Source organism: Symphalangus syndactylus, chromosome 5 (assembly GCF_028878055.3).
Source record: "Symphalangus syndactylus isolate Jambi chromosome 5, NHGRI_mSymSyn1-v2.1_pri, whole genome shotgun sequence".
NCBI lineage: Eukaryota > Metazoa > Chordata > Mammalia > Primates > Hylobatidae > Symphalangus > Symphalangus syndactylus.
In genome coordinates this window covers 127,609,852-127,628,344 of record NC_072427.2, presented here as the reverse complement: position 1 = coordinate 127,628,344, position 18,493 = coordinate 127,609,852, and the positions used below count along the sequence as shown (strand labels likewise).

At 52.7% G+C, this 18,493-nt stretch overlaps 1 protein-coding gene across 1 annotated transcript in view; it reads left to right on the top strand.

The window, feature by feature from the left end:
- The first annotated feature begins 90 nt into the window (after positions 1-90).
- DUOX1 (dual oxidase 1) overlaps positions 91-18,493 on the top strand; it is a 33,664-nt gene continuing 15,261 nt past the window's right edge. Inside the window, exons 1-20 of the mRNA XM_055278969.2 lie at positions 91-197; positions 2,038-2,121; positions 2,318-2,482; positions 3,277-3,464; positions 3,647-3,848; positions 3,962-4,128; positions 4,530-4,590; positions 4,706-4,802; positions 6,088-6,178; positions 7,221-7,323; positions 7,582-7,754; positions 9,064-9,239; positions 9,462-9,580; positions 10,133-10,270; positions 11,368-11,481; positions 12,186-12,385; positions 13,045-13,230; positions 15,587-15,812; positions 16,052-16,145; positions 16,423-16,598. Of these exons, the coding sequence (XP_055134944.1) occupies positions 140-197; positions 2,038-2,121; positions 2,318-2,482; positions 3,277-3,464; positions 3,647-3,848; positions 3,962-4,128; positions 4,530-4,590; positions 4,706-4,802; positions 6,088-6,178; positions 7,221-7,323; positions 7,582-7,754; positions 9,064-9,239; positions 9,462-9,580; positions 10,133-10,270; positions 11,368-11,481; positions 12,186-12,385; positions 13,045-13,230; positions 15,587-15,812; positions 16,052-16,145; positions 16,423-16,598 (2,818 nt within the window). The 5' untranslated portion in view covers positions 91-139. The remainder of the gene's footprint in view (positions 198-2,037; positions 2,122-2,317; positions 2,483-3,276; positions 3,465-3,646; positions 3,849-3,961; positions 4,129-4,529; positions 4,591-4,705; positions 4,803-6,087; positions 6,179-7,220; positions 7,324-7,581; positions 7,755-9,063; positions 9,240-9,461; positions 9,581-10,132; positions 10,271-11,367; positions 11,482-12,185; positions 12,386-13,044; positions 13,231-15,586; positions 15,813-16,051; positions 16,146-16,422; positions 16,599-18,493) is intronic.

The following is an 18,493-nucleotide window of genomic DNA, read 5'->3' as shown; positions in this document are numbered from 1 at the left end:
CCCCAGACCTTGATTCACAGAGGCCTGCAGAGTCCTTCACCTGATTCTTCTGAGTAGCTGAGGCTCATTCTCTGTCCTGTCTTTTTCTAGGGTCTCCATTTTGGGACATTCTAATCCCTGAGCCCCTATTATTTTCATCATGGGCTTCTGCCTGGCTCTGGCATGGACACTTCTGGTTGGGGCATGGACCCCTCTGGGTGAGTACAGATTGGAGGAGAAACATGGTTAGGAGCAGAGGAACCCAGCATCCTCTGGGCTCCCCCAAGGACAGGATCTGTTTGGTATTCATCTGTATCCTTAGTCTCTAGCTGACACAGTGCCCTGCACGTGAGAGTTGCTCATTTCTAGCTGTTGAAGAAATAGATGGATAATGGAATGAAAATTATCCCCAAATACACAGAATTAGGGAGTCTTCCGCTGCTGTCAGCACTTCCTATTTTATTCTTACAGTTTGGGGGCCCTTTTTCTCTCCTCTATCTTCTCTTGTTTTCCGTAAAGTGAAGGCCTCTGACTCAAAATAGGAAAAGATTGATTAGACACAACAAGACAATAAAGGATCTTGGGGTCAGATTGGACCCAAAGCTGAAGAGGAGTCATCAATATGTTTAAACATTACAATGAAAAACAAAAGCAATATCTTCCACAAGAGTTTCATGTTGCTACCTTCAGTAAACAGTTTCTTGCTGGAATCTGAGGCTGCTCTCTGTAGTCTGGATCTCTGTGGAGGGAAGTGGACCTACAGTGCCACAAGTTAAAGTTAAAAGATCAAGTCCCTGATCACTGGGGATGGGAGATGCAAAAGCAGAAAGCAGAGAAAACCTGTAGAAGGATCTGTCCTGGCTGGAGGTGACAGGATGGTGACACCTTCCCTACAACTTCTCCCTTGCCAGAGCTGCTCACATCCACGTTCCTTCCAGCCCTCTTCTTTCCTTGGCTTTGGATTTTCCTTTTTTCCCTCAGCTCTCACCTCTTATCCCCAAGAGGTGCTTTCCCTGTGCTGTCCTGCAAAGGCTCTCTCCTTTATGTGCCACAGGTTCATTTTATTTTAGAGATCACATGTGTGGCCCTGCCCAAAGTCTTGGACCCTTAGCTGGGTTCTTTGCTCAAACATCAGGCCCTGAGTCATTTTCCCCCCCTGAGTCTCTGCTAAGTGAATGTGCGAATGTGTGTGTCTGTTCTCTGAAGTGAGCAGAGAAGCCCCAGGCCTATAGACTCCTAGTTTGGGGGAAAGAATCAGGCCAGCTATCTGATCTACTGATCAGAAAGATCCCTGCTCCATCCCGGATTCCATTATCCATTCTGGATCTTCCCTCTGTCCCTCATTCCTTAGTTCTTTCCCCAGCAGCTGAGTGCTCCCTCCCGGACCCTAATTTTGGAGAGTACAACAGGATCAAGAGGAGGAATTGTATGGGGGACAAGATGCCCCAGAGAAGGGGCAAAGTCATCCACATCACCAGTCCAGTCCCTGGTCCTACCCAAGAAATTGGAGAAAAAAGCAGTAGCAACACCACACCCTTGCCCTGGGCTCTGCTCAGCCAGAGAGGACTAGTCCCCTCACCACACTGACCCTGCCCAGGGATAGGTCACAGAATGACATGTCCTTCTCGGGTATAGAGTGTGGCTGGCTCTTGCTATGTGCGGTGTCTTAGGGCTGGGGATGGATTCTGTCCTGTTGTGTCCCCTCAGGGAGCTAAAGTTTAACGGGAGTAAAGTCCCCTGCATCCTATTCCCCATCGCCACTGCTCTCCTCCAGTCCCCTCTCCCTCTCTGAGGTCATCTGTCAGCACACAGCTCCCTGCTCCACTGCTTTCTGGCTCCCTGCCATGTCTCCCCCACTGAGCAGCTTAAAGATCTGGCTTGAGTTTGGACACTACTTTGCCCTGGTTTTTCCCTCTACACCCTACCTCTCACATCCACTCCAGGTATCCACTTTCTGCTGCTCCAAGTGCCAGGCTCACAGCACCCATATACGGCAGGACTGCCTGTCCTCTCACACACTGACTTGTCTAGCTGCCCTTTCCCTCCATTCTCACACAGGAGCTCAGAACCCCATTTCGTGGGAGGTGCAGCGATTTGATGGGTGGTACAACAACCTCATGGAGCACAGATGGGGCAGCAAAGGTAAGTGAGAGCCAAGTGGGGAGAGAACCCCAGGGCCGGGGGGTACTGAGTGCTGCGGGGCAAGAGCTGGCAACTACCAGCAAAGGCCATCCATTTCCAAGGTTTTAGGATCCATGACATAGAGGGAAGCCTGGGAGAGAGGGGGTCAAGAATGCCCCCTGAAGATTCATCCTTATTCTTACCCCTCCTAACCCAGGCTCCCGGCTGCAGCGCCTGGTCCCAGCCAGCTATGCAGATGGCGTGTACCAGCCCTTGGGAGAACCCCACCTGCCCAACCCCCGAGACCTTAGCAACACCATCTCAAGGGGCCCTGCAGGGCTGGCCTCCCTGCGAAACCGCACAGTGTTGGGGGTCTTCTTTGGTGAGAACTTCAACCTCTGGGGAAGGAAGCTGGTGGGGTCAGCTGGACACCTCTGCATGTGAAGAGGGGTCAGAGGATGAGAGAGAAGTGATAGAGGGCCTGAGGGATGAGGGTGAGAGGTGGAGGGGGCAATGGGGTATGGTAGGGGTAGAAACAGGTGGAGAGAGGATCCATGCTGAAGTGAACTCTGGTTGGGGAGGCAGAAATCTGCCTCACGCAGAAAGATGAGGGGTGGGGTTAGGGAAAAGGGGCATCCCTCCATGTTGGGTTGTTGGTAGGGGTAAGGGGGTGGTAGAGGCAGAAACATGAAAATAATCTGGGAGGGCCTCTCCGTGGGACCCTGTTTTTAGGCATTGCCCCATGGCTTCTAGGACAGGCTCAGGGCAGGGTTCTGATTCTGGCAGAGTGGACTGAGGGGAAGTCAAAGTGGGGGTGATAGGGTGGCTTGACCCCGGTGACAGGATTGGTGGCTGGCCCATCAGGAATGCCTGGCTCCTGCTGCGTGTTGGAGCTGGTGCTGCCAGCCCGTTTGCCTAGGCACACTACCAGGGCACCTCGCAGTTACCAAGGAGAAAGCCAAACTGTCAATGACAACAGCTTGGATCAGGTGTCGGCACAGAGGGACAGAAAAGACAAAAGACTGGGAGGGAGTGCCTGAGGTCAAGGCTTGGACTTGCCCATAATTGCTGCTGAGTCTTTTGAAGCTTCAGGGGAGGGAAGGAGACTGGATACCTAGGGTAGGAAGGAAAGTGGCCCTCCGTTTGCCCTGGCACCCGCTCCTGCATTGCCCGCAGGCTATCACGTGCTCTCGGACCTGGTGAGCGTGGAAACGCCCGGCTGCCCCGCCGAGTTCCTCAACATCCGCATCCCGCCCGGAGACCCCGTGTTCGACCCCGACCAGCGCGGGGACGTGGTGCTGCCCTTCCAGAGGAGCCGCTGGGACCCCGAGACCGGACGGAGTCCCAGCAACCCCCGGGACCTGGTGAGGCGGGGAAGGCGGCGGGAAGGGACCGCACCCCAGCCAGGTGGGGCCAGGGCTTCGGGCCTGGCAGGGCCTGGAGGGGAGAGGCGCCCACTCCCCAGCCGCGGACACCCGCCGGGCCCCGGCCTTCCCTAGCTCGCCACCGCCCCTAGAACCCGGCTCACCCGCCGCGTGCCCCGCAGACCAACCAGGTGACGGGCTGGCTGGACGGCAGCGCCATCTACGGCTCCTCGCACTCCTGGAGCGACGCGCTGCGGAGCTTCTCCGAGGGACAGCTGGCGTCGGGGCCCGACCCCGCTTTCCCCCGAGACTCTCAGAACCCCCTGCTCATGTGGGCGGCGCCGGATCCCGCCACCGGGCAGAACGGGCCCCGGGGGCTGTACGGTGAGGCCGCGGGGGCGGGACGGGGCCGGCTGGGGGTCTGCGAGTGTGGGCTCCCCCGATCACGATCACGCTACCGCTCATCTCCTCCCCTGCGCCCCCCACGTCGGATGCAGCCTTCGGGGCGGAGCGAGGGAACCGGGAACCCTTCCTGCAGGCGCTGGGCCTGCTCTGGTTCCGCTACCACAACCTGTGGGCGCAGAGGCTGGCCCGCCAGCACCCAGACTGGGGAGACGAGGAGCTGTTCCAGCACGCGCGCAAGAGGGTCATCGCCACCTACCAGGTCAGCCGTCCGCGCCCCGCGACGTCCTCCCTTCCGCGTGCAAGCCCACGGGAGACTCCGCTGCCCCACGGAGCTCCCCATCTGTGGACAACCTCCACCCAGAAACCCCTCCCCAGACAGCCGAGGTCTAGGGAAGCCCCTGTAAATGATAGGGAGGCACGCGCTGTTTATAGGAGAAATCTGGCTGGTGATTATTATTTATCACCTCCCCACCCCCCACTCCCTCAAATCCCCTGGTTCCTTGGGGGGACAGGCCTCACACCACTCCTGTTTGAGTTGCTTCTCCCATGACTGACCCTGCCCGGTCCTCATCTCCACACGGAAGCCGTCCTTGGGCTCAGACCCTTCCAGGCCCCGCCCCATCCAACTAGTGCCTCCCCTCGCCCCTCTCTGCCCCTCAGAACATCGCTGTGTATGAGTGGCTGCCCAGCTTCCTGCAGAAAACACCCCCGGAGTATACAGGTGAGGGAGTGGGGAAGGAGGATGGGAGAGCTTACGTGTGTTTTGCGGGGTGGGGTGGGGAGTACGTTGGGGATTTTAGGGCTAAATTCTTCTGTCCTCTCTTCTATTTCCCCAGGATACCGGCCGTTTCTGGACCCCAGCGTCTCCTCGGAGTTCGTGGCGGCCTCTGAGCAGTTCCTCTCCACCATGGTGCCCCCTGGCGTCTACATGAGGTGAGGGAGGGGCTCAAAGGTTTTTGTGCTGGGAGGGATGGGGCTGTCAACTGAGGAAAATCTGCCCTCAGGAGCCCTCTGTACAGGATTATCAGTCTGAAGTGTCCCCAAGGGAACGACGAATAGAGAGGGGAAGAAAAACACTTGTTTTAAAAGATACATCACTGTGGCTTTTAAGTATTTTTACTTCCATTCTCCTGCTGCTGGTGTAGATATACCCTCCCCCCCACCATTAAATATAGAGTAATAAAGGTTCAGAGGGTGTCACAGAGCCCACTGGTCTAAACCTCATATCTTGACACTACACTGGGGACATTTTTAGCTATAATCACAGGGCCCAGGGCCTGCAACCTTTTGGGGGCAGAGGGTTCTAAAATGTGTGCAATCTGAAGGAAAATATTGGCTTCAAAATAATGAAAAGGGAACTTTAAAAAGACATAGGCCAGGCGCGGTGGCTCATGCCTGTAATCCCAGCACTTTGGGAGCCTGAGGTGGGTGGTTCACCTGAGGTCAGGAGTTAGAGACCAGCCTGACCAACATGCAGAAACCTCGTCTCTACTAAAAAAAAAAAAAAAAAAATACAAAATTAGCCAGGCATGGTGGTGCGTGCCTGTAATCCCAGCCACTCGGGAGGCTGAGGCAGAAAAATCGCTTGAACCCGGAAGGCAGAGGTTGTGGTGTGCCAAGATCGTGCCGTTGCACTCTGGCCTGGACAACAAGAGTGAAACTCCATCTCAAAAAAAAAAAAAAAAAAGACAGATTTAAATAATGTATATGTATATGAAACAAAGCATGTCTGTTTATAGTTTTACAATTGCTTTATAATTTAAAACAATTCATAGATTAGATTTACTCAGGAATAATCTCTGGGGTATGCCTGATGGTGTCTGAGAAATAGCCAACTGAGTTATTCATAGACAAGTAGTTTCGAAAGAACAATTTTTGAATCCTTTAAAAAGGTATATATGTACACATATATTGTACATGTAACTGTGTATATATATATATATATTATATGTGTGTGTATATACATATATTGAGAGACAGTCAGAGAGAGAGAGTGCGTGTTAATGAGCTGTGAATACATTTTAGATATTTGGTCTGATGTTGCAGGTGGGACCTTCCAAAAGTCAGATCCTCCAGGATGTACCAAGGTCCCAACCACACACCACCTCGGAAAGACGATGGCCTGGGGTCCCTGGCTACCGCCTCGGAGACCAGAACTGATGCCTGACATTATAACCTCATTATCTCAATCACCATCTCCCTGCTCCTTGCATTTCAGAAATGCCAGCTGCCACTTCCAGGGGGTCATCAATCGGAATTCAAGTGTCTCCAGAGCTCTCCGGGTCTGCAACAGCTACTGGAGCCGTGAGGTCTGAGCTGGGGGCCACATATGTGGTGGATATGTGTGTGTGCATGCGTGTGTGTGTGTGTGTGTGTGTGTGTGTGTGTGTGCATGATGAAAGTGGGCAGTAAGGCTGAGGCGGGTAGCTGGGATAGGCTGGGGTGAAGGAGGCAGCCTGGAGGACCTCAGGCATCTCCCCTACAAATTCTGAGGTGACCAGGTAGCTGAACGTGGCCAAAGGCCAACCCACCACCCCAACCTCAGGGCTGTGGGAGAGCCAGTGGGACCTGTGCAGGTATGGTTCTGCCTTCGTTGCTCCCTCCCACGTTTTCCCTCTCCCTCGACAGCTTTGGGCATCCTGTAGGCCTTGGAGTGCCCCAACTAGTCTCACTTGCCCCAAGGAAACGTCCCATTAGACACACATCCCGGGCAGTGTGTGAATGCGTATGTGTGAGGGGGGTGGGGAGGAAGCAGGGGTTCTTAGAGATTACTGGGGATTGTCCATCCGTCCAAATCAGGCCAGCATGGGTGAAGAACATTGATCATGAATTTAAAGCAAAATGAGATACTTTGTGTAAAGTATTTACTAAGGGGAAGGGAGTGGGGAGGAAGAAAAAAGAAGCCATAGAATCAGAGCCCTGGAGCTGAGTTGAAAGAGGCCTCAGTGTCCCCCTCATCAGAGTCCCTTTTTATTAAGGGAAGGAAACTGAGTTCAGAGAGGGCCTGTGACTTGCCCAAGGTCATACAGCTGGTTAGTAACAGAGGACTAAGACCTAGATCTTCTAGTGACTTTGCCAACCACACTGTCAAGTATCCCAAGGTCAAAGTAAAATTTTAAGACCCCTTGTACTTGTATAGACCTCTGTCAGGCAGCACTGACTTTGGATGGGGACACCCCTCACCCTGAGTGGGGAATCAACCTGCAGAAGAGGAATGTCCTACCGGTTTGGGAGCAAACAGCAGGACTGGGTGGGCTCAGGGATAAGGATGATGGTGCGGGGGGAGCCTGGCTGTCTAACCTCTGACACCATTAACCACACCCCTCTCCTCCCCACCCCCAACCTATAAAGCACCCAAGCCTACAAAGTGCTGAAGATGTCGATGCACTGCTGCTGGGCATGGCCTCCCAGATCGCAGAGCGAGAGGACCATGTGTTGGTTGAAGATGTGCGGGGTGAGTCTGAGGCTGTCCCTGCAGGTTGTGATCTCCTGGCCTCTGGGAAGAGGCTCAGCTGGACTTCCAGAGCCAGGTATGAGGGGGTGCTTGGGGCTGGGAGCCTGCACTGCACTCACTGATGAGAGAGCTTCTGACATGCTGACCATGGCTCCTTCTGGCTCAAGTCTCCTGGGGCTGGTTGGGGCCTGGGGCCTGGACTGGAGACTGCTGTGGTGGCCCTGAGCTCCCTCAGACTGTCTGGTATCTCGTCTCCAGATTTCTGGCCTGGGCCTCTGAAGTTTTCCCGCACAGACCACCTGGCTAGCTGCCTGCAGCGGGGCCGGGATCTGGGCCTGCCCTCTTACACCAAGGCCAGGGCAGCACTGGGCTTGTCTCCCATTACCCGCTGGCAGGACATCAACCCTGCACTCTCCCGGAGCAATGACACTGTGAGGAGGGGTCAGGACCCAGAGGGTAGAGGGTAGGGTGGGAGGGATAAGGCAGGTGGGCCTGAGACATGGAAGATAGGCAGTAAAACTTGAGCACAGGAGACAAGCACCTAATGGGAGGGGCAGGTCTTACCGAGATCACTTTTCCCAATATTACATATCAGGATGAAGATTACCAGACCAGCAAGATTTGGCTTTGCACTCGGATTGTTCAGATCCAGCAAGCATGTATTAAGCATCTATTGTTTGCTAGGCACTTAATAGGCACTATCTCATTTACTATTTACTGTTCTCTCCACCCTCCTGAGTGGGTATAGAAGGTCCTTGACTTAGGAACAATCTGTGCTTTCTTGCACTGATGTTTAAGTCACCTTTCAGGAGTCAGCTGTTACACCCTGAGCTATCATCTGGACTGGTGGCCCAGGCCAAGGTAGAGCCTGAGGCGGAGGCCCAGCATGCCTTACCCATTCCTGGTGTTCTCAAACCAGTAGCGGTCACCATCCTGCAGCCGCACAAATTGGTCAAGGATGATGGCGCTGTAACAGGGGTCCTGTTCAGCTGCTAGCCAAGAGACCAGATTAGGATACCTTACCATCTTGACACAGCAGTGATTCTACAGTTGTGTGCCTATTCTATTGTATTTCACCCTGACTATTTTATAAAATTGTTGGAAAGTGGAGATTCGAAAGGCCAATAAAGAAGTAATATGAGCATGGGGGCTCGTAAACTTTATAAAATCAATATATAGATAGGAATCACCAGGCATCCCAAAAGTAGCAAATCTTTAGCTTCAAATGGGCCTCAGTGGAATTAAGCTGGTCAAGTGCTATTTACACTGTGGAGAAAAGAAAACTAAAATAAAGGTCAGGTAGAAAATGCTGGTGATATGTTTTTGAAAACTGTCTCCAAAAGGCAATATATAATCAGGCATTTGATTAAAAAAAATTTAGTTCTAAAGAATAGAAACCTTTTATAACACATCATTCTGCCATTCAACTTTTGCACATTCTGATTTTGTCCCTTCAACTTTCATACCTTTTCAAGAACAAGTTATGAATGGGGATTGGCTGGCTATTTTCTTACTTTATAAAATAGGCAGCTGAGTGTGTGAGAGGGTTCCCATAAATGGAGTTCACTTATGTAAAACACTCAGAGCAGTGCCTGGGGCATAATAAGCACTATATAGGAGTGAGTTACTGTTACTCTCATTTATTATCATCATCCCTGGGGCTAATCCCTGGGAGCCACCTCTTTGCCTTAGGGTGGGTGCAGTGTCCTTTCTCTTACTTCTGCCCCTTCTTGGTTCCAGGTACTGGAGGCCACAGCTGCCCTGTACAACCAGGACTTATCCTGGCTAGAGCTGCTCCCTGGGGGGCTCCTGGAGAGCCACCAGGACCCTGGACCTCTGTTCAGCACCATCGTCCTTGAACAATTTGTGCGGCTGCGGGATGGTGACCGCTACTGGTTTGAGAACACCAGGAATGGGTAAGGCATGCTGGGCCTCCACCTCAGGCTCTACCTCGGCCTGGGCCCCAGACCCTCTTTCTGGCCTTAGACAACCCCCATGAGCCCTTGATTCCAAGCCAGCCCACCACCCCCTTCCCAACACCTCTGGGTTCTATTTTCTCACCTGGGTCCTTGGGCCTGGGGTTGCTGGAGGCCTGCATCCCCTTCCCGTCCCAGTGACTTCTACTTCCTCCAACTTAGGCTGTTCTCCAAGAAGGAGATTGAAGAAATCCGAAATACCACCCTGCGGGACGTGCTGGTCGCTGTTATCAACATTGACCCTAGTGCTCTGCAGCCCAATGTCTTTGTCTGGCATAAAGGTGAGTGGCCAAGGGGTGGCTGGAGGAGTGGTAGGTCTGGAGCCTCGTCCCTCTTCAGCTCTGGGCTTGGCTCAATGTGGCTGAATGTCAATCTCTGTGCTCCAAGAGGGGAGTGAGCTATGGTTCTGCCCTTGGGAACTCCAGGTGCCAGGGCCACCACTTGCAGCTGTGTAGGGTCCCCTCTGCACAACTCCAGGAAGTGCTGAGTGAGGGCAGAAATGAGACTCAGAGAGAGCTGGTGAGGAGATTCACATTCGGCTGAGATGGAGCTGGGGCTAGGTATAATATTAGGAGGGCTCGGTGCAGTGAGGATATCCCAACCCTACAGCAGTGAGGGAAGCGTGTGTGTGTGTGTGTGTGTACACTTCTGTGTGTGAGGGAGAGATGGAGGTTGGGATTCATTTTTTACCCCACTTGTTACCCAAGGTGGTCCCTTCCCCTCAGCTACCCAGAGTGCCCCCACCCCCTTTCTGCCACCCTAACCTCCTCAGTGATCCTGTGCCAGCACCTGTGGCCCAGCACCCAGGACGCTGGCTTCCTCTGCCTTCCCAGGAGACCCCTGTCCGCAGCCGAGACAGCTCAGCACTGAAGGCCTGCCAGCATGTGCTCCTTCTGTTGTTCGTGACTATTTTGAGGGCAGTGGATTTGGCTTCGGGGTCATCATCGGGACCCTCTGCTGCTTCCCTTTGGGTAAAATGATGGACAGAGTGGGGTGGGGAGAGAGATGCAAGCTAGGGGATGCAGTTTGGGTGGTTCCACTAATGACAGCAAACCACGCAAACCACACAGAGCATGGTCCCTCTGGGTAGGAGAATGAAACACTAGAGGAGGAAGGGACAAGAGAAGTGTCTGACCTACAGAGAAGTCAGCTCCAGGGAGAATTGCCTCCCTGTTTTCCTGGGACTCCCCCCAGGGCCCAGCATTGGTCAGGAGCCAGGGGGAATCTATAATCCACGGCTTTTTGCAGGCCTGAGCCTAGAGGACTGTAAGACGCAAATCCCTGTTTAAGAACAAGGGCTAAGGCTGGGCGCCATGGCTCACGCCTGTAATCCCAACACTTTGAGAGGCCGAGGCAGGTGGATCACCTGAGGTCAGGAGTTCGAGACCAGCCTGATCAACATGGAGAAACCCTGTCTCTACTAAAAATACAAAATTAGCTGGGCATGGTGGTGCATGCCTGTAATCCCAGCTACTTGGGAGGCTGAGGCAGGAGAATCAATTGAATCCGGGAGGCAGAGTTTGCGGTGAGCTTAGACCACGCCATTGCACTCCAGCCTGGGCAACAAGAGCAAAACTCTGTCAAAAAAAGAAAGAGAGAGAGAGAGAATGGAAGGAAGGAAGGAAGGAAGGAAGGAAGGAAGGAAGGAAGGAAGGAAGGAAGGGAGGGAGGGAGGGAGGAAGGGAGGAAGGGAGGGCTGGGGCCGACATAGTCGCTGGAGTGAGGGCTTGGGGCTTAGTCTTTGGCAAGGCTGTGTGTGGGTCAGCTAGCAGCCTGGTGGGGTGAGTCTAGTCTCTAACACAAGGACTCTGGACTTAGTCTCTGGCTAGGAAGGGATGTGAGTGATGGAATCTGAGGAGGCAGGGTGGGTATCTTAGATGCTACCCAAAGCTCCCCATGGGATGCTGAGCAGCTTCCCCCAGGGACCTTCCCAATTTGAAACAATTGAGCAAGCTGACCTAGGAGGTGGGGACAATAGGTGGTATTGCCAGGAAAGGAGCTGAGAAAGGAGCCGCTTCCATCCCCTAGACCCCCACCTCTCCCTGAGCCTCTGCCTCTGCCCTCCCAGTGAGCCTGCTCAGCGCCTGGATTGTTGCCCGGCTCCGGATGAGAAATTTCAAGAGGCTCCAAGGCCAGGACCGCCAGAGCATCGTGTCTGAAAAGCTCGTGGGAGGCATGGAAGGTAGGCCTAGGGCTGGCCAGGGTGGAGGTAGGGAGGACACGGCTGAGCGCTACAGCTACCCACCTCCACCCCAGCAGCCTAAGGAAAAGGCCTCCCTTTTCTAGGACTGCAGGCAAGGCCACAGTGGCATTAAGCAGAAGTTGGACCTGGAGTCCTGCAGCCTCCGGAGTTCCTCATGTGCAGCAGTCATTGGACCCTGCCTAGACCTTACAGGGTCACTATGACTTACGAATCCCTGGGAACTGCTGATTTGTAGCATCTGTCGCTGGAACTCCAGGCAACAGAGAAGTGATTAATGAAGGGCCAGAGTCAGACTGGGATTGGAATCTTGGTTCCACCACCACTATGGGCTATTGGGCCTTAGGCAGGTTTTTGAATCTCTCTAAACCTTTTTCTTCTTATCCATAAAATAGGAATAATAATAGCACCTACCTCACAGGTTTATAATTAAATGAAATAGTTCATGCAAAGCACTTGGTATAGTATTGAGCACATAGAAAACATTCAGGAAATGATAGTTACTATTCTTTTCATGGGGCTAGAGGCACAGCCAGGCTTTCAGGGAGGGAATGACTCTCAGTACCCCAGAAGGGGACAATGAACTGTGGAGGCCTCCATCTAATTTCAGCCCTGAGCTGGCCCTCTTCCTCCCAATGTACCTCTGATGGGTCCCAGCTGACGAAGCCCTGTCTCTCTCCCCCTAGCTTTGGAATGGCAAGGCCGCAAGGAGCCCTACCGGCCCGTGCTCGTGCACCTGCAGCCCGGGCAGATCCGTGTGGTAGACGGCAGGCTCACTGTGCTCCGCACCATCCAGCTGCAGCCTCCACAGAAGGTCAACCTCGTCCTGTCCAGCAACCGTGGACGCCGCACTCTGCTGCTCAAGATCCCCAAGGAGTATGACCTGGTATGGCTCAGCTGGCATCTGGCTCCTTGTCCACAGCCAAGGCCAGGGAGGCAGCCAGGTGGAGGGGAAGGAGCATGGGGTCAGGAGGCAGGAAATGATAGTTACTGTGCAGGAGTCTGGCTTCTTGTTCCCGGGTGGAGTACCTGATAGAGAGATAAACTTGGACACATTTATCCTGCTCCGGGTCTGCTGGAGGACATAATCTCCATGGTTTCCTCCTAACTCTTGCAACCACAGTCTGCCTCCTCCTTTTCTAAGGACAACCTGTCAGGTCCCAGCTGGGTGTCCTTGGAAGAAGCAAAGCCCTCTTCCCTGTCCTCTTATCTCAGAATGTAGTGAATTTTTAGAGATTTTGTAGGACAGCTAAATCAGAAGCCTGGCCCATGATCCCCTCCATCCTCTGGCCTTCCTGCCCTCCTCTCCCTTCTCTATTATGGAATAGAGGGAAGAATGTCTTTGTACATGTGCCTTTAAATGCAAACTCTGCACCTATCAGCAAGTCACTTAACCCTACTAAGCCCCTTTCCTCTTCTGTAAAAGGAGATACAATATCTCTTTTGCAAGGCCACCCCAGTGGCCCCTCTGACATAACCCATATAAACTGCCTAACCTCCAGAGGCCTTGGCAAATGGTTGCTTTTGCTCGGGCTGCCCCCTTAGGTGCTGCTGTTTAACTTGGAGGAAGAGCGGCAGGCGCTGGTGGAAAATCTCCGGGGAGCTCTGAAGGAGAGCGGGTTGAGCATCCAGGAGTGGGAGCTGCGGGAGCAGGAGCTGATGAGAGCAGCTGTGACGCGGGAGCAGCGGAGCCACCTCCTGGAGACCTTTTTCAGGCACCTTTTCTCCCAGGTGTGTACATGAGACCAGATCAGTCCTTATGCTGTGGTGGCATCCTTACCTGCATGAGGCCATGGGGTGACTCGAGGTGAAGTCAGAGCCCAGAGTTCTCAGCTAATAATCAAGTCTATTGCAATTTTGGATGAATCACCAGACTTTATCATAAGGAGTTGCCCCTGCCCCACCTGAACCCCACCTCCAACTACAAGGCCCCACTGTGGGGATGCCCAGGAATGGGCTTCTCTGCATGTGTTGCTTATCGCTCTCCTCAGGGCTGCCCAGACTTTCCATCCTCGCTCATCTCAGCCTGCCTCAAAGGCTGCAGAGACCCAAGGCAGTGTGGGCACCATGAGGGATATTGTTCACCCCTTCTTGGGGGAGTGCAGCTGCCAGGGCCCTCCATGGGGCATTGATGTCCACTTTGCAGACTTCTGAGAGAGATTGGGAGGATACAGGGAAACAAGACAAAAATGCAGAGACTTGAGTCCACAGCTGGCACAAAAATAGAGGCAGCCTGGGAGCAGGGTAGTGGAGTGGAGAAACATGGTAGATAAAGATAAATATGGTCAGGTGCAGTGGCTCACACCTGTAATCCTAGCACTTTGGGAGGTGGGGCAGGTGGATCATTTGAGGTCAGGGGTGGCCTCATGGCGAACATGGCAAAACCCCGTCTCTACTAAAAATACAAAAATTAGCCAGGTGTAGTGGCGGGTGCCTGTAATCCCAGCTACTTGGGAGGCTGAGGCAGGAGACTCACTTGAACCTGGGAGGCAGAGGTTGCAGTGAGCCGAGATCGCACCACTGCACTCCAGCCTGGGCAACAGAGTAAGACTCCATCTCAATTAAAAAAAAAAAAAAGATAAATACAGCATGGTTCTCCCACTGAAGAAGCTTATCCTTCCACTGGGGAGATGGAACATGCACAGAAAGGAGGATAACTGGCAAAGAATGAAGGCTACAAAAGTGATTCAGGAAATCATCGATCCAGGAGCTCAGAGAAGACAGTGAGTCTTCAGCCTGCTGTGAGATCACGATGGAGGTGATATTTGGCAAGGACTTAAAGTTGGACAAGTTTTGGGTCAGAGGAAAGGAACAGGAGGGACTGAAAAGAGGGCTCCATGGAAGAGCAAAAAAATTAATGTTTGAGGAGAAAGAGCAGGATCATGTGGTTGGGGAGAGGATTCATGAGAGAAGCATCCCTTGAACAGACATTTACTCTGTGCCAGGAACATGATTTAAAGTCATTTGAGGACAAACAAGTTGAACTTGAATATGTACAAGAACAGAGGGACCCTCAGCTGGGTGACTCCTTCCTAGAGCCCAGGCAGGACTGGGCATCTCCATTCATTCAGGACCCATCGGGGCGATGGGAACTCCCTGTGCTGAGACACGAAGTGTGCTGATATATCCTGGGGGTGGCTGCCAGTGTCTCATATCTGCACAGTGATTTCAGCTTTCAGAACATTTTCAACACAACTACTTTTGTTGGTCTCTCAATAAACCTGTGAGATAAGTAGGGCAGATGAGGAAATGAATCCCAGGCAACCGAAGAGACTTGCCTGAGGTCATTCAGCAAGCAGGTGACAGAGTTGGGACATGAACCCAGGTCTCTTGCCTCCAGCCCTCGGCTCTTCCCACTACAGTACCTTGTTTGAAGCTGTAAGGTTTACCTCATGAAACCAGCACCAGACTTGGAGTAGGCACCTCACTTGACAGGCAGGAAAGACAGGTACTGTGGCCTGTGGCCTGCCTGCTTCCTCACTGTCTGTCATCTCATACTGGGGCAGCCTCTGGGTGGGCTGGGGATGGCCACAATGAGAATTCCCCTTTCCCAAGCCCAGCTTTTCCTCAACCCAGCTGAAGCCTTGTCTTAGTTAAAACTTTTTTTACATATAAATAAGAGAAACCCCAATAAGCTAGCATTGACAAAGGGTCACTTCACTCTGAGAATACAGAGATGTCTCAGGAATTCCAAAGAGAGGACATCAACCTGGCCTGAAAGGACCTGGAAAAGGAAAGCTGTCAGCCAATGAGGCCATTCATGTCCTAGGCTGCCTTTGCCTTACTTGGTCTCTAAGTGGCTGAGCACTTGGAGGAAGAGAGTGGTCCACACTTTCTGAGCTTTCTTGCGCTCAAGTCAAGACAGACCTCACACTTCTTAATTCCAAGTGAGTCCCCTGTCCAGTCAGCTAAGGCAGAGGGTCAGGGTTCTGTAGAACAAACATGGCCTCAGGCACCACCATAGGGCCTCCTAGCAGAGGGGGTCCTGGGCAGACACCTCAAAAGGTGGCTCCTACAGGGCTCAGCTGAACTTCAAGTCAAGGAAACCTTGTCTCCTCTCCCTCCCTCTGCTACTGCCCAAGTGCAGGTGCTGGACATCAACCAGGCTGACGCAGGGACCCTGCCCCTGGACTCCTCCCAGAAGGTGCGGGAGGCCCTGACCTGTGAACTGAGCAGGGCCGAGTTTGCCGAGTCCCTGGGCCTCAAGCCCCAGGACATGTTTGTGGAGTCCATGTTCTCTCTGGCTGACAAGGATGGCAATGGCTACCTGTCCTTCCGAGAGTTCTTGGACATCCTGGTGGTCTTCATGAAAGGTGAGGGAGGAGGGAATGATAGGAGAGGCTGGACAGGGGCTGGATCTGTTGGAGGTGGGGAAGCCCTGGGACCAGGTCTCCAGCCATGGCAGATGCCCAGAAAGCCGGGGTCAGGAAGCAGAGTAACCCTTGCTGTGTCCAGAAGTGGGTCATCACACTGGTGTGAGGCCCCTTTTGGCCAGCCTGGGGGTTCAGGCAGGCAGGCGGGGGCTCTCCTTATGGAGTCCTCCCTCTCCCAGGCTCTCCTGAGGAAAAGTCTCGCCTTATGTTCCGCATGTACGACTTTGATGGGAATGGCCTCATTTCCAAGGATGAGTTCATCAGGATGCTGAGGTTGGTTCTCTGGGACAGCCAGGAGAATGGGCCAGGGCAGGGATGCCAGGACAAAGAGGTGGGACCTGAAGGAGAGAGCAGAAGGGCCAAGGAAGGCAGAGGCCTCCTCCTTACCCATGTAACCAGAGGCTGTTCCAACTAGCAGGGGGCTTGGGATGTGGCCAGTCGGGGCCCCTCCACGTGGGTACAGAGAACTTGGTGCGATGCAGTCAGTGTGCCCTGTGTCTGGGTCGCAGGCCCCAGTCAGGGCCTGATGGTTCCTCTCCCCCAACCCCAGATCCTTCATTGAGATCTCCAACAACTGCCTGTCCAAGACCCAGCTGGCTGAGGTGGTGGAGTCCATGTTCCGGGAGTCGGGATTCCAGGACAAGGAGGAGCTGACATGGGAGGATTTTCACTTTATGCTGCGGGACCACAACAGCGAGCTCCGCTTCACGCAGCTCTGTGTCAAAGGTGGGGCAGCCTGGTAGGCAGCGCCAACTCATTGGTTAGGCATAGTAGGCACAATGCCCACATACTTTTAGGAGTCCACGGAAATGTTTTCATTTCCATTAAAATCAGAAGAAAAAAATGAATGTAGTAATATGTAATAATGTATCCAATCTGGATTGTAGTTTTCTTTATATCAACATAATTATATAATTTTAAAATATTATTTTTTATTTTTATGGAGGAAAGGACCCAAAAAGGTGAAAGTGCCTAGGGCCCACGAAAGTCATAATGCAGCTCTGCTGGTGGGGTGGGTAGGGTCAGGATAGGGTAGAGAATGGTGGTTGGAACTCTGCTTCCCTGGCTCCCTGTGCCTGGTGCCCAGGGCAGGGGGAGACTGTCTCCCTGTTACAGCCCTACTCAGGCCATACTCCCTTCAGCTGGGATGTCTGGTTGTGGGGGTGGGGTGGTATCTCTTGGGGGGTTTTTTTGCCACTATATCTCCTGGCTGAGTGCTCAGTAAATGTTTGCTGAATACATGAAGACCTGGTTCTGTTGTCCTTCCCCCTACTTCCTGCCCCACCAGTGTCTGATTCAAGTGGGTGGGGGCTAGAGTTAGAGTGAGAAGGGGCAAGCAGCAGGCAGGAGGGTCTGTCTGTGGCCTTCTCTGAGCTGTTATGGTATCTTCTCATCTTAGGACTCTCACTGGGGCATGTTGAGACCAAACCCAGCCTGTCCCAGAATTATGAGAAGGGGTAGGCTGAGCAGCCTCCACAGGCAAGAGGGGCAAGTTAGATAAGACACAGATGAGCCTCTGGTCAGGGCTTCCCCCTGGGGGTAAGGAGAGCTGGAAGAGAGGGAACCCAGCACTCCTGATTCTGCAACTTTTTACCTTTCCCAGGCAGCCAGGACAGCAGGCACCTGAGCCTGAGGGCAGGAGCAAGGAAGGTGCATGGAAGGGAGCCCACACCACAGAGTCCCAGGGACACCCAACACCTGGGGTGGAGGGTAAAACCAGGCTAGGGGATTGAGGAAGATTAGCACTGAATATTGGGGTTTTTTTTAATTGTTGTTGACTCCAGATTTTTTTTTTTTTTTTTTGAAAGATTTTAAAACTAAAGAAAAGGAACAAAGGGCCAGGTGCAATAGCTCACGCCTGTAATCCCAGCACTTTGGGAGGCCAAAGCAGGAGGATCACTTGAGGTCAGGCGTTCGAGACCAGCCTGGCCAACATAGAGAAACCCCATCTCTATAAAAAAAAAAAAAAAAAAGTACAAAAATTACCCAGGTGTGGTGGCACACGCCTGTAGTCCCAAGTTTCACTCCAGAGGCTGAGGCACAAGAATCACCTGAACCAGGAGGCAGAGGCTGCAGTGAGCCAAGATTGTGCCACTGCACTCCAACCTGGGCGACAGAGACTCTGTCTCAAAAAAAGAGATGTTCCTTCACTTTTCACCTAGATATGCTATTTGTTACCATTTTACCACATTTGCTGTTTGTGGAACATTTGAGAGTACAGGCATTAATACTTTGTTTTAAACATTCTGACTTAATTTTAATATAGTTCAGCTTACCTTCTTTTGACCTCAACTATAGACCAGGGTCATCTTCAGGCCTGGTTCAGCACTTGGAAGAAACCCAGAGATTCCCAGGACTCCTGTAAGAACTTGGCTTTGCAGCTTAGTCCTGCCCTGCCTTCAGTGCCCAGCCTAGACAGGAACAATGGGGTGGCTCCTGGGAGAGCTTTTCTCCTGCATATTTTATTATGAACATTTTCAAACAAAGAAAAGTAAAAAGAACTGTAGCATGGTCTCCCATATACCCACCACCTAGATTCTACATTTAGCTCTTGGAGGTTTTAAGCAGGAGGATTTTAAGCCAAATTTTTATGGCAGAGCGGGCTCAGAAGGCAGGTTATA